General features: G+C 38.9%; 1 protein-coding gene across 6 annotated transcripts in view; it reads right to left on the bottom strand.

The window, feature by feature from the left end:
- Positions 1 to 15,425, bottom strand: part of SDK1 (sidekick cell adhesion molecule 1) — a 393,312-nt gene that overhangs the window by 136,786 nt on the left and 241,101 nt on the right. For all 6 annotated transcript variants that reach the window (XM_048061197.2, XM_048061189.2, XM_048061203.2 and 3 more), the window contains 5 exons: positions 10,293 to 10,376; positions 4,248 to 4,442; positions 2,928 to 3,044; positions 2,504 to 2,671; positions 322 to 424 (listed from right to left, as the gene is read on the bottom strand). In XM_048061197.2, the coding sequence (XP_047917154.2) occupies positions 322 to 424; positions 2,504 to 2,671; positions 2,928 to 3,044; positions 4,248 to 4,442; positions 10,293 to 10,376 (667 nt within the window). The remainder of the gene's footprint in view (positions 1 to 321; positions 425 to 2,503; positions 2,672 to 2,927; positions 3,045 to 4,247; positions 4,443 to 10,292; positions 10,377 to 15,425) is intronic.

The following is a 15,425-nucleotide window of genomic DNA, read 5'->3' on the forward strand; positions in this document are numbered from 1 at the left end:
CTTCTCTTTGGCTTTTACTCTCATTAAGTATCAGCTTCTGACAAGTTGCTTTTATTGATAGTGTATTAACCTTGACAGTAAAATCATGGAAGGCTATATCGAAGTCATGAAGTGGAACATAGCTCATTGTAAATAATACACAAGGCTGAAAAGGAAGATGGGATTTATATGAATAATGATACAGTGTACAACCTTACAATGCAGTAATAAGGGGTCTGGTGTTGAAATCTGAGGTCCTGGAACTTTTCACCTAATGCTATTCTTATAGCTTATAAAATTAAGCTCAGATAAACCACACAAACAAGAACTGACACCACCAACCTGATTGAAATTCTAGGATCATGAGTTGCGTCACATCGCAGAGTGGCTGTAGTTCCTTTGATCACAGTGCTATCCTCAGGGGGGTGAACAATGAAAGTCCGATCTGAAAGGAACACAAGCCATAGCTCAGGTGAAATTACAGCATTTTGACTTGGATATTCACTCAGGGAGCAGGCAACTGAACATTTGTCATTCAAAGCAAGCAGGCCATTCCTCTTCAAGTCTTTGCTGTGAAGCCTCCCCTGCCTCTAATGTCATTGTGTCAAGAAGAGGTTGTACGCTGTGGGGTGCAGAGAGGCAAAAGTAGCAGAAGGCATGAGTCTGAGCCAGCAGTGCTCTGAGTAGGAAGAGTGCTCTAAAGCTGTACTAACTCTCACTTGTCTTTGTGGTAAGTGTCTAAGGCAACTCTCTAAAGTCACAAGGCAGCAAGTATGTTTATAATGCGTTACAAATGAATCAAAACAACACAGATTTAGTCGGGAGACAAGTCACGCTATTTGGAGTGGAGAAAACAAAAACAAAGAAAATCTCTGCAAAGAAAAAGACACTAGAAAAATATCCAGAAAAAGGAAAACTTGAATGGCACTCTATAAAGAGGTTAAGGGAGGAGGAGTTTCTGATAGCCTGAATTTTTCACATAAGAAAGTTATGTTGTTTACTCAAATGTTTCAAAACATCTTTATTCAAGCACCTCCTGGAGACCCAGGACAAAATAACTGCTGTAACTACAGCAACCTGATCAGGTGTGAAAGATCTCTATTATGCTTAGCACACAGTAGTAGCAGCAGATAGCATCATCTGAAGCAGGTAGTCAACTAAGATGAATATAGAAGATATGTGGATAATGTTAATCAGTCCCAAATCCCTACAGAGATCATCAGCATCTACTGAGATCTCACAGATGAAATCATCAGCAAAACCAAAAGCTATACCTCATAGCATGGAATTTTTGGCATTATTCCCGATGTGCCTATCTATGCCTTCCACATTTACAAGGGTGCTGTTGCTACATAACTACTAGGTTGAAGTCACTTTTTCTCCCCTTCAATGCAGTACATTGAATAGGAGCTATCTTTAATGCATATTAGAACCATTCCCTTGAGAATTAATAGGAAGGATCTCTTTTACTTGATCCATACACCTGTATGTCAATCAGTTTATAATATCCGGATAAATCTACTGACTTTATATTGTCATTGACGTATAAATATGATAGTCATATGACACAAGAACATTACGTTTACTGCCAGCACTGTTTTCATGTATTGCAAAGTTCAAAAGGCAAAATGTTGCTGATGTAATTTGTACTTTTTTGGCATTAACAGATGTCAAATACATACTGCACATCAGCAGCATAATCAGTCTCAGAGTTACAGTTCAAGTATAGAAGAGAGAGGGCCGCAATACTTTTGTATTTATCATCTTCATTGTTTTTAATTATTCTTAGTCCCAGCTCAGGGATTATTATTTCCTATCATTACTAGCAGAAAAACACATTGCAATTTAACTGTTCAGCTGCTGGTTTGGATCAGTCACATGGAACTTGTATTTCACCTCGCACTTAAGAGTAACACAGGTGAACCTAATGAATCTGATTTCCCAAGGGCAAACGATGAAAGACAAAATTTCATGGGCTGCCATGCCATTTTATGGCTGTGCCATGCCAATCTGTAGCATGAGGCAGTAGCAGAAGTCTGCTGTACTTTGCTTTGGCTTCCAACAACGCCCAGAATCACAAAGAAATATAGTTATAAGGAAAAGCACATCTACTGAACCTGTGGCCACAGCCTTAGTAACACCATAAGCTGTTCTATGCTGCCCGCAGACTCCTGGAGGCAGAAAGCAACTGCAAATAGCCTACTCTACAAGGTAAAAGGGCTGACTTGCAATGCAGGCCAATGCAAGATTCACCAATGCAAAACCTGAGTAAAACTGTAGCTATGATTTAGATGCTCTATTTAAACACACTTCCTTTCACAAACTGTATCAGATCATATGCATGATTTTAAAAACAAAAAGAATACTTGTGATAGGTTTCCTACAATAAATACATTATTACTATTAAATTGTACAAGTATCTCTATTATCTAGAAAAGCATAATTGCGAAAATTTCCTGGGCATACACCAAAAACTGGTTAGTACTTGATTAAAGTTAGACTTTAAACAAAGCATTGTCCTTACTCCACACTGTCAGCGTCACAAAGGCATTCAGAGATCCCTCAGAATTGACTGCAAAGCAAGTATAATTGCCAGCATCGTGAATGAAAACTGGTGTTATCTGGAGCCCTCCAGATTCAAGAAGAATGAACCGAGGAATCTGAACTGAGCCACTGGCTAAGATCTGGTTTCCTGAAACACAGAAGGGAAAAACAGCATGATTACTGTCACGTAGACTGCTTGGATTAAGTACTGCAAATTCTAGCTCTTCCAAAACACTGTGATAACCCATCCAGGTCACTGGCTCACAGCAGGACCACTACAAACCCTCTGCTCACAGAACTAGAGAAATAAAGATATATTAAATGGATCTACAAAACCTTAGGAATAGGAATGGACAAGAAAACAAGGATTACAGCTGTTCCATGACAATATAGTAACTGACTACCTTTCTTCCAGGAGATGGCAGGTTTTGGAGCCCCTGAAACTTCACAGGTCAGCACTGCAGTCATCCCCTCAGTAACAGTGGTATCCTCTGGAGGCTGTATAAATGCTGGTTTAATATCTAGAATCAAAAATTTAAAAAACTCAGTGGATCAGCTATCAGAGAGATCCCTAACCTATTACCATGGACTGCTTTAAATCCACTTTTATAGAGCTGATCACGGACAAGGACATGACAATAATACATGAAAACCTCTCAGCAGTGACTGTAACCTTTCATTATTCACCTCCTAGGAATTATCTAATTCAGTTTATTACCTACCTGGAAAATAAAAATCTATCAGCATGTACACGTGTACAAGTAAGATGGCTTACAGATAAAGGCAGATAAAGCTCAAAATGAGTGTTTGGGGGGAAGTTGGGAAATCTAGATAAACAAAACTATTTTCTTTCATCTTCATAACAGAGTTCTTTAAGATGAAAATCAACTTGAGAAAGGCATTAACTCTGAAACTTAAATGTCAGCCAAAAGAATTTAGAACCTGAGTCTCATCCAAGACATTTTCCAAGTTTCTTTCTCTCTTATTTTCCCCCAGTTGCATTTTACTACATTTTTTTGCTGCAGTTTCCTAGATATATATTGAACTGGGGCTGATGTAGTTTCTGAAGGCTGTGGAAATTCTGGTCAATATGTGTAAACTGCTCTTGGGCTAAAAATCAGCTTCCTGAAGAGGCATTAAAATATTATGGATATGCCTGTTAATAATTGCTTTTAAAAGAGACTACTAGGATTTGTAATTCTTCCATAGAGAAGAGTGTATGTCATTAACAAATTACTTAATCAGACTTTTTGGCCAAAAAAAAAAAAAAAAGACATTTAACTTGATTTTACTTTGTTTTCGCTGCTAAATGTAGTTGTAGACAAAAGGCAGAGAAAATGATACCATGCACAATCATGGAGCAGTAGCTCCAATTCAGAACAGAATTACATGATAGGAGAACTGAATAATTTAATATAAAGGAGAGCAGAAAATATTTTACAAGTAACCTTTCTTTTTCTTGTCTTAGTTTTCCTTTTGCAGCGTGAAATAAGAGAGCTCACCTTAAGCCCCTAATGTCAAAGAAAGATTTTCTACAGGCTTCAGCAAATTGTGTTCAGACCATACAGGGAATCTGGGGGTATCTTACAGATCGGACAGCTACACTTTATAAAAAATGAAGGTGCTGGGAGCCAAACTACACAAGCACAGAGAAATCTGACGGATGTAGGCTCAACAGAAATGACAACACAGCTCATCAATCTCTATCACAGCTCCTTACTCACTAGTCACATCCAGGTAGGTGTACGTCTGTATCTCCCCGCCTTTATTACTAGCAAAACACTGGAAGATTCCAGCATCCTGAGGATGCAGAGCCTGGATCCGCAGCCCGCCGCTCAGCAGGACTTTGTATCGGGGGTTTTGCAGCTTGCTGAGAGGAATAGAGTCCTTATACCAGACAAGGGAGGGAATGGGAACTCCTAATAAAAAAAATAATAATAAAGAAATGCTATTAGTCTTTACACATCACGCTTTAGATAGTGGAAACACACAATGCTCTTATGGTCATATCCCTGGTATCCCTTCCTTCCACACTACTTATTTATATTTCTACAAGCTGCTTTTGATAAATGGGAGGCTGCATCTTACATTATCAATGGTAATAATACACTGCAGAACATGTGGGAATAAAACCAGCAAACAGTGAAAGGGGGAATGTTGAGAAAACGTTATCAAATTACTTCCTTCACCCAATCATATTTCATGCTACTACAAAATAAGATTTATAGCAATTTCACATTGAAAGCCAGAATCAGGCTACTTAAACAGCAGCAGTGTGGCAATGCAGCAAGTCTGTAAGACTGTTCCATCCCAAATAAGATTTTTCTGTGCTACTGTAGCTAAGATGTCAAAATAAAAAGGAAATGGCAAATTACACACAAGCAATGAAGTGCTCACATGACTGTACTTGAGTTCTAATTCGGCAGCTTAGTTTGAGTTAATGTGCAAGCAGCATGTTGCCACAATGAGATAACTTTAAATTATTATTTTTATTCACTTTCAAGCTTCACCTGTTATTTGAAGAATACAGACGTTAGGATAAAAAAAATAAAAATGCCCTAAACATAACTTACAGTCCCATTTCCTCTTTTTTTTTCTTCATGTGCATAAACACTGACACACTTATTTCAGTTTTGCTGCAGCCATTTTCCAGTCAGTGGCAAGGAACCAGCAGTAAATTCAATATTTACAAACAGTGTAGGATTCACTCCTTCAGGAGATGTCAGGGGCCTAGAACAGCTGTACACAAATGTTCCTATCACACTCCTCCTATCAGAAACTGTTTTGCCTTTAAATCCCAGAAATCCCCAACTGATCAAATGCTAAGAGCCCTCGAGAGAGAACTGAAGTGAAGCAGATATTTTATTATGTGATTGGATAATCACAGGATCAGAAGGGTATCAAACTGATTTAAGTTACCTCAGCCCAAAACATAATATTATTTTCATAATCAGTACCTATTTTGGAACAAGTATCACTTAAAAGCTGGGTGTTTCACATCCCCCTGTTGCATGTATCACAGTGGAACCACAGAGTTAAGTTCACAGGTGAGTGAAGTTTGCCCAAGCAGAAAAATACCAGGTATCACAGAAGCATTAAGGAAGGGATGTCACTGATGAATTGAGCGTGTGCAGACAATGAATTTCTCTGTAATGTTGGCAATGGCTTAAGATCCTCATAGGGAGAGCACTACGGAGGATCCATATTATCATTTAAAAATCCCAAAGTTAAATACTGCTGTATTCTACTTCCATTCATATCTCCTTTCAATATATGTATTCTCTTGCTACAGACAAAAGCTGTATTAATTCTCAGAAAAAACGTACAAACAATGTAAGGAATGATTGAAAAACAACATTCAATTGCTGCTGTTATTTTTTATAAATACGTATCGTTTACTACAATCACATCTGATGCTTTTGTTCTGCTGATAAAATAAAATGTACTCATAAGCTAGGAGGTAATCATCTCAGAAGAAATCCGCTATGTAAAGTGCATTGTCTGATAAAGAATAGATGCAGTGTAGTAGCTTGCAATAGACATAATTTAAGCTTCCCACAACAGCCCATATACAGAATTAGCGTAAACCTCAATGTTCAGAACTCTCAGTGAGAGTGTTATTCATCTCTTGAAAATCCTCCTGGGCAAATACAAATTATCACTGAGTAATGAAGAAACAGATGATGCAAAATGGAATAGTTCTCCTGATGCAGAGAAGCCTGGAAATGATTTCAAGTTTAAATAATAGCAAGTCCATTTTCCCACACATTAGACTTGATGGGCACCTAGGAAATAATGAAATCCTGCATTCGATACACTCAAACCTTTAACACTTGTGTCATTCCATAAATCCCATTCTACTAACGGTATTAGCAAACCTTCTAATCCTACAATCACTGTGAGATACACCTTCCTATCACCACCTCAGCTGACAAACTGAATATTACCATCTCTATTTTTCTACCTTTCGGTTACGGATATCTTCCTCTACTCAAAGTTATGAGTCTGAATAATAGGATCTTATCTAGGCATTCTGATGCCTGTCAGCAGCATCCATTTGGGCTTTAGTGATCTTCCCAGAGAGATTTGTCTTCCAAGTTCTACACATTTTCTTTTATCATTTTGCTACCTCTTTAGCTATAAAAATGGTTAAAAACAGCTTCCTTTCTTCTCCCCTTCTCCTACAGCACAGTCTTTCCTCCCTGCCACTCTCCATGGATTTTTGCTTCTTTTCCTCCCTAAAAATTCAGCTGAAAAAAAAAAAAACATGAAAAGAGGAAAACATTTTAAAGATCTTTTGGACTATGCCCTTCCCAGCAGTACCTTATTGTTTGAGAGATTACAGAGTGGCCTAAAAGACCAGAAATATTAAGTAAAACAAGCTTAATTCTCAGCATGTATATAAAGTGCACTTCATTGTTTCAAAGGCAGGCTGACAAATCAATCCAGTATTATGGAGAAGGGAAGGCAGGAGACTGAGTCTCTGGTCCTGGCTTTGCCACTTTCTCTGTAACCTTGGGCAAATGATTTATGCAATCTGAGGCTCAGTTTCCCCATCTGTGAAACAGGTGCTTGACTCTTTGCCAAATTTAACTTATTTAAGAACCTGGATAAAAGACTCTCAACATTCACTGTGTCATTTTTGTTATTTATTTTTATAGCTTTCTCTAGCTCCCAGTGGACTACTGGGGAGTCCCAAAAGCATCTTTCCACCTACATGTCTAAACAGGTAGAACTAAAGTCCAATTAACTGCGCTCCCCAGACACCACCACCGCTGCCTGCAGCCCTAAACTTTCTATAAGCAAATAAAGAAAAAGCATTTAAAGGAAACCCATTGAAAATGCACGCAGCATCAGCAACTGCTGAAAGATATACAGCAGAGCACAGTTACTGTGCAGTCTGATACATTGAAACTCCATTACAGAGAAGTATAAAGCTAGTCTGTGCAAGTTGCAATTTTATTTACAGTTAATCTCTGCTTATACTGTGAAATTAATCTGTCTCTCACACATTCAAAGTGCACAAAGCCTGAGCAAATGGGCTTTGTGCACAGAACTTGATGGGGCTGGGGGAAATCCAATCTGTCTTCCTATTTGCAGCGAAGGTGCAGGACAGCTTTGTGGTTCCCCTCGTGCTTTATTCCAGCTCCTAGCTTGCAGCAGGGAGACAGCAACCTTCATTTACCCTCTTTTAAAAGGCTGGTGATTGCTAGGTCCGTGTAATAATGGATTAGAAGGCCTCTATGTTTAATACTGTATATAAGAGCAAGTACCTGCCCCTCACAAGTCTGGGTTACAGACACTCGGCAAAATAATCCACGTAAAGATAGGTTTTCTATGCTCCTGCACCACATCCTTCAACAAATCAGACATGCACTAGAAGAGTTCAGCAGAAATAAATTATTTGGCCTAGTCATGGTTCCCATATCTCCAATAAGACCTCATCTCGTGGGAATGATTATGAGTTCCCTATTAACCCCCTTGGAAACTAAACTGCTCAAAGGAGGAGTTAGGATAGAAGTAAGAGTTTAAAAGTCAACCTCTTCTCTCCCTGACTCCTCTAGGATTTCTTTACTAATACACAAAAAAACATTTGAGACAGCAGATTATTTTTCCAGTAACAGCAGCGAGACAGTTCAGAGATTTGTCAAATAGCAGCGTAGGATTGAAACATTTTTCAAAAATCTCAGAATGTTTTTTAAAATTCAATTTTTCTAATGACATAACACTTAAATTCTGTTACCTAAAAATCTTTGATAAAAAAATGCCTGTGTTTGCAATTGCACATGCTAAAACAAAAAGTTGGTGGTACATGGCCAGAATAAAGATCTATCTAGTCACATTTCCTCCCTTCGAAATTGTCTTGTCCTTGCTGCTCAGACACAAAACGCAAGAACAGCCCAATGACAGAACACTATTTACAACTTCTCAACTCCATTAATCTGTGCTTTAGCCATTTCCTGAGCTACACGTTGCATACACACAGCTGTGTTTAATAGTTCATACAGGATTTTTCTTCCATAAATATGCTTAATATTTTCTAAATAATCTGTATTTCTGATCTTAACAACTGTCTGGACCCACAACATCCATGGATTTGTGCTTTCTGAAAAAGTACTACCTCTGTTTTTTCGTACATTTCCTACATGAAAACTTATTTGGGTGCCTCCTCTGCTTCTTGAACTAAGCAATACAGAATCATCTACTCACCTTTCTACATGGCTACAGCCCTTGGGTCATCTCTTTCACAAAGTGTTCCAGTTGGTTTAATTTTTCAGTATTCAAAAACCATGGTAGACCTCTAATGATAATAAATCCTACTTTTTGGTACATTTTCTAGTTTTCCTATATCCCTTTCTATAGTAGAACAATTAGAATTGTGAAAAGGTTTTGGGATGGGGGTGTCAAGCATTTATACAGTGGCATTCTCTTATTTGTTCTATTCCTTTCTTCCCACTACCTAGCATTTTGAGCCACTTCTTGGCATGGAACTGAGGTTTTCAGAAGACATGGCTTTTCTGCAAAGTAATAGGTAATTTCATCTCTGTCAATAATTTCATGTGCCAGTTTACTGTCCAGTCAGTTCAAATCATCAGAACCCTCTGACTCTTCAGTGGTTATTTTTAATTTTGATTATCTTGGATAATTTTATATAATCAGCAAATATTATCATCTTACCATTCACCCTCTTTTCCAGGGCATTTACAAGTACGTTCCACATCACAGACTCCTGGGGAACTCCACTGACAGCAGGTTCCAGCTTTGAGAACTAAGGATTTGTTCTCTTTAAAAAGCTATTAATTCACAACAAGACCTTGTCTCTTAAAACCTGATAGCTTGTTTTCTACAAGAGCCTTTGGTAAGAGACCTCATCAAAGGCTTTTGAAATTCCAAATCAACCAAAGCATCCTCACACATGCTTGCTGATTGTGCTAACATGTTTGCTAAGCTTCCCTCTAGAAAAGCACTGTTGACTCTTCCTTACATAAAGCAAAAAGTACTGAAATCATGATGCAAATAAAATCAACATGAAAGAAAGAATATTTTTATTGGCTCTGATCTGAAGAAGGAACCCATCCAAATAAGCCATACGTTTTACCTAAGGATCTCAAGGCATGTTTATGTGTACTGCCTGCTAAACTTAGAGTCAGGGAAACTGAGACACCAAGAAGTTAAGCAGCTTGCCAAAATCACGCAGCAATTCAGTGACAGAGTCAAACCTTCTCTAATCACAACACTGTGATGTCTCCTGTCTTTCTGGAGTGCTAAAATAGGATGTGCTTCCATTTCTCTGGAAATAAATCTTAAACAGCAGTTTGTCTTGGGTGGAATTCTAAACATCTGAAGGCTTTTATGCAATTAAGACACCCGTCAATTAAAAACTGCCTGTAAGAGTGTTCTGCAGGAAGACTATTAACTACACTTAAAAGTCAGAGCTACTGACAGCACCTATAGAAATTCTGTAATTTTTTAGAAAAGAGGGCATTTGAACTGTTGAAAATAATGTCTGTTTGCATTTCAAATCATGGGTTCTGAAACCATAGTCTTACCTCAGCTAATTTATTGGCTCAATACGCTAATGTTTGCTATGAAGCAATTTATGGCAGATTTTCCAAAGGCAAATGCCCTCCCCCTCCTTGTACCTGGATCTGGCAGAGTTAGCAATAACGCACGGACCTCAAGACGTTAAAAGCTGACAAAAGAGGCATTCTTCAGAACAGGATATACATCTACCTGTCATCCAAGGTACAATACTTCTGCACACTCACCCATTGCTTGGCACAAGATGTCCACATCTTTCTCCACTTCAGCCAAAATCACGCTCTCAGGTTCAGCAGTAAAATATGGTGGTTCTTCAGAAGAGAGAAAACAAACAGAAGTAAACAAAGAAACCCACAGCAAAATGAAAAATAGGTATTGATTAAAGACATTCATATGATGTCTCCATAGACATTGTATTTAATGTGCTGTATTATGAACTGTCTAGCTTGTCTAAGTTTGTCTCTACTTCGAGGCTTTTTTTTTTTTTTGGTAGTAAAAGCATCATAAAAAAGCCAACAAATTTTTGCTTTGCTGAGTATGAATTCCAAAGAGTTGAGTCAATGTTCGGTAAGATTTAGCATTTTGCACTGCAAATTAATACTCAGAGCAGGGGCTACTTTTCATTTTATAGGTCTGAATCATGGAACATTTTAATTCTTCATTCAGAAAGGCCCTCCCGAGAGGTTTATAAAGGTTTATATTTACAACTTAGCATTTTATAGGATAGTTTGCTTCAGTATCTAAACTGAATTCAACCTCATGAAGGCATGAAGCATGTCAAATAAAGTGCCATAGTATGTCAGAAAGCCAACATCGGAGGATAAATGCAGTATAATTAAAAAAATTCTTCTCAACTGTTTTATTTCTTGAAAGCAAACAGATTTAATGCTTTAATTGAAGTTATAGTAATAATCATAAAAAGCCACACGTTATTGTTAGGACTAAAGAAAAGATATTAGACGTTTAATTAAACAAAGACAAGATTCCAGAAACTACAGTATGCTGTCATGTTACTTTCTCTTCTATGCAGCATAAAATTGAAGAGCATCATGTCAAAGTCCCACAGGCATTAAGGTTGCAGTAATTATCACGGTAACTAAAAACTGTCATAGTCTGTTCAATGCAATTATCATCCAAATACTGTTTTTAGTAGCATTTTATTTGATTATAACTAGAATTCTATTGTAGCATACACAAACTCACTGCTAAGTTTTAGAAAATACAGAAAAGATGAAATAAGTAGCTTGTACGAACAAGTTACTTGTGTTTTCATTTCAAAGAATTCAAGGATGTTTGAAAAAATCTAGCAAGCCACAAAGTCATCTGAGCTGATCTCTCAAACCTCTTCCCCAGCCGTATGTAAAAACTGGATGTGCAGTTTGCATTATTGATAGGATGTTGGTATGTTCATAAATGAAAACAAAATCATATTATTTTACTCCACAAATATCTGCTGTATCGCCTGCCACCACCTATAGCATCGCAAGTGTTGCCATCATCATCTCACAGAGAGAAACGCCAGCAGGCACACATCAGTAAGCACCAGGACTGGACCGCAAAGCGCCCCCCCCCCCCCAGCACTCCTTCCCGCTAACTACAATAAAATACTTGCTTGCGTGTACAGAACTGGGGCTTCGTTTGGGCACCAATGGATATTACAACTCTGTATTAATTCCAAATAAAGTCAATCAATATTAGCCTTCAAAATCCTGCACTGAGGAGGAGGTGAGGTTGCAAAATAGCCTGGAATATTCATTTACCCAGCAAAACCAATAAAACAAGCTACATGATTTATTATATTCTAATAATATACATGTGTTAACATTATTGATCCTCGCTGCCTAAATATAAAGCTATTAATAAACATGCATAAGTTGTGATTTATTGCATATGATCTCATGCATTAATCTAAACAACAAATTGAAAAGCTGAACATTTAATTGAAATTCTCTGATGGCACACAGCGCTTGACATGTTTGATCATCAAAGTTGCCAAGTCCTCTACAATGCGACTAAGTCCATGTTTAATTCTGAATATGCTCTCCTATCTCACCGCTATCTACCAAGCCTTGTCTGATATTTGTGCTCCACTTTGCAGAATTTTAACTTTTTGACTTCCAAGCTTTTAGCTTAGTCTCATTACTTATCTGTATGTCTGGATGCACAGGTCCACATCCATCCGTCCACCTTTGTTAAAACAAAATTTGAACTTTTCCTTCTGCATCAATTTAATTTGATTGAGAGGGGAGACAGAGGGGAAAGGTGGACAAACCAGCATCCAAAGGAGCAAGACAGCACCCAGACACACACACCCCCACCTAGACATTCACTTCTAACTCTGGGCTTCTTCTACAAATGTCTCTTCAGCCAGTGAGGTTCAAGTTTATTTTCTTCCTTTCAGGGAAGTCACGGAGTACACCTCTTGCACCCTCCCTTTTTATAAGGCACTCTGACCTTAACAGGCCAATTCTTAAGCTTGGCAACCTTCGGCTGCCAGCTCTCAAACTTTCTTCTAGATCAGCAACATATTCACACACCAGTGATAAATTTGAAGATTTATCTTCAGCATGGGCCCGCAGTCCACCTGCAAAGCACTTAATGTGACCTCAAAGATGCCATTAGCGCCAAGACCACTCCTTATGAACTCCTGTTGCACAGTTCCTGCAGTTACACTTGGCATATTTATACAGAGTGTTTTCCCAGTGCCTCCCCCAAAACCTTATCCTACAGTCTGTGCTCCTTCCTTTACATCCCATACAGGCTGTTATGTTACCCTCAAAGAAACTTACTATATTAAGAGATGCTTACGTGAGCTTTTCAAGCAATGAATTATCTGACAAGGAACTTGAAGTCACTGACAACTGTCACTTAGCAAATAGGACTGTGATGTTATAAAAGGAAGATTCACGTCGGCTTTTTTGAAAGCAGCAGGAAGAAACTGAAGCAGACAAGACAGAAAAAGAGCAGGAGTAGCAGAAAGATGCAATCTAAAGGCCACAGACAGTTCCCAGAGGACTTTCAGGGTGTCAGTATGCCAACAGATATGACTTCCAGTCTTCATCAAGACCAGACCCACTTTTTCCCTTACCCTAAAGCCTGCTGAGCTCAATTCTCACAGCCACTCCAGCAGCTGGAAGCTCTGCTAAATGCTGCAATTGGCATACGAGGGGTAGGGAGGCTGAGGCAACAACCGCATGCAGAGCTCTCACATGTTATTCTTGTGAGATAAGCACAGATACAGAAACACTTCCAGAAGCAGTTCCACAATATACTGATTGGTAACTACCTGCCTCTGCTGCCTGGAATTAGAGACAAGCCTCGATGCCAAGACAAGACCAATCTGTAAGGGAATTTGGGGAGATCTAGAATACCTTGTGGACAATAGTGCTGTTGCATCCCAAGTCTAATAGACGTGGAAAATTGGTCTTGGTGATTTAAGGCATGAGAGAATCCCAGCAGTATTGGTGCAGGTATACTCTTAGGGCTTTGTGTGAAATGAAGCGGTGATTGCCATGCAAGCTGGGCTACTTTTCCACAAGTCGTGTCCCTCATGTTAGCAACACAAAAGCTCAAAAGGTCCTTCGCAAGCTCCAGTGTGCTCGCTTACTCTGCTGGGTAGTGAGGGTCTATGGCTTCAACAGAACCCAGGCTGTGGACAAAATTAAGGCAAAACAGCTGTAGTTACACAACACGGACCACTGAAATTTAGGCTCCCCACATTTTAGATGTGTCAGATATATGATCTGCACATCATGTGTGTGCCTAAAGGCCTGTAGGCCCAGCATAAATTGCTAGTGAAAAATTCCTGGGATCTGAATTTGGGTGCTACACACCAGCTGGTGAAAAACTATCAGAAAGAAGCCATAAAAATGCAGCAGTATTTGTAGGGGTCAGGTGGCATTCTGAAGGGGTATTCTGGTTGTCTGTATATATGACTCTATTACATATTTATAAGGCTTGGTTTGAATCACACTGTGCCAATTTGAACATTTATTGTTGTAGACAATAATCATGTGATGAAATTTAATGTGCGTGGTGAAATTAGAATGTCTTCCAAACTATATAACATGCCAGACGCAAGCCCCCAGACACAGCAGTTTCTAGGAGCGACAGTCATCTGCTGGTACCAGGTCAAACATTTGATTTAAATTATAGAATCACAGTAGTTAGAACAGGACAGGACCTGTTACAACGATTTCACCCTGCTGGCACTGCGGCATCCTATGCAATGAGAAGGGGTCACATCTCATATTAGACAATGAAATGGATACTATATTGTTCGGATATTGTATTGGTGTTTAAGTGATTTTAACTTAAAGGTCAAGAACAAGCAAAGGGGAAAAAGAATATTTGAATATAAATGCATGCTTTTAATAGTTGTCGAAGGTTCTGGGTTTTTTTTTGCACTACAGAAATCATTGAAAAGATAGCCGCTTTGCAAAGCCCCTGGGAGCCTGCAAAATTTGATACTGTTCTAACTTCCCCTGCGCAGAGTTACATGGTCACTGATTTTAACATTCAAAAGATAGCAGTCAGCATCCATTACATACCCTTCAAGCTGCATTGGAGATGTGTGACCTAATCCGAGATACATACATGAAAGTCAGAAAGAACAGAGAAAGCCCCAGGGGCTCCTCCAAAGCTGAAATTCCTGCATCACTCAAATTCAGGCCTGAATATTTAAGGAGAAAATTGAGCCCTAAACATGGAAGCCTTTCTCTAATATTAGCATAAACTAATTTATTTGGTGAATATCCTATAAAGAAAGTGGAACTGCGAACTTGAGAGCCGCTTGTAGGTAACCAGGTCCCTAACTCCAGACAGCATATCAGACTGCCTGTGCTGGGAGATGAGCCACGTTACACATGCAGGTGTAACAGATTCCTTGAAGGAGGATTTTTCTTTGCATGAATATCGAGTTAAAACAGAAACAGATGAAAAAGGTACTCCTTGTTTCTTGCCTTGTGCATTGCATTCTCTCAGTCATGGAAAAAAATCCTGTTGAAGGAACAACTATTTTAAAAAACAGATACAATTATTACATCTGGGGATCTACGTGGTATGACTAACTCCCCTACTGACAGCTGCTGTCTGTGCACTGAAAAATCTTGTAACAGCCCAGGGAACACACCTCCTGTCTGCAGAATTGAGAGAAGGGGGAATTTCTCAGGAATGTCACAGCCAGAACTGAAGTTCCAAAAAGTCCCCTTGTGTGACAGGCCCCATGGGCATTTGGGCCCAAGGTACAGAGACCTCTGTGGTGCACCAGACCAAAAAATTGACAACTCAAGTTTAGACGTGTCCAAAGAGACTTTATATTTTAAGTTTTCCTGAAAACTCTTTTTCTTATGTGCTATACA

The sequence above is a fragment of the Anser cygnoides genome, chromosome 15 (genome assembly GCF_040182565.1).
Source record: "Anser cygnoides isolate HZ-2024a breed goose chromosome 15, Taihu_goose_T2T_genome, whole genome shotgun sequence".
NCBI classification, from domain to species: domain Eukaryota; kingdom Metazoa; phylum Chordata; class Aves; order Anseriformes; family Anatidae; genus Anser; species Anser cygnoides.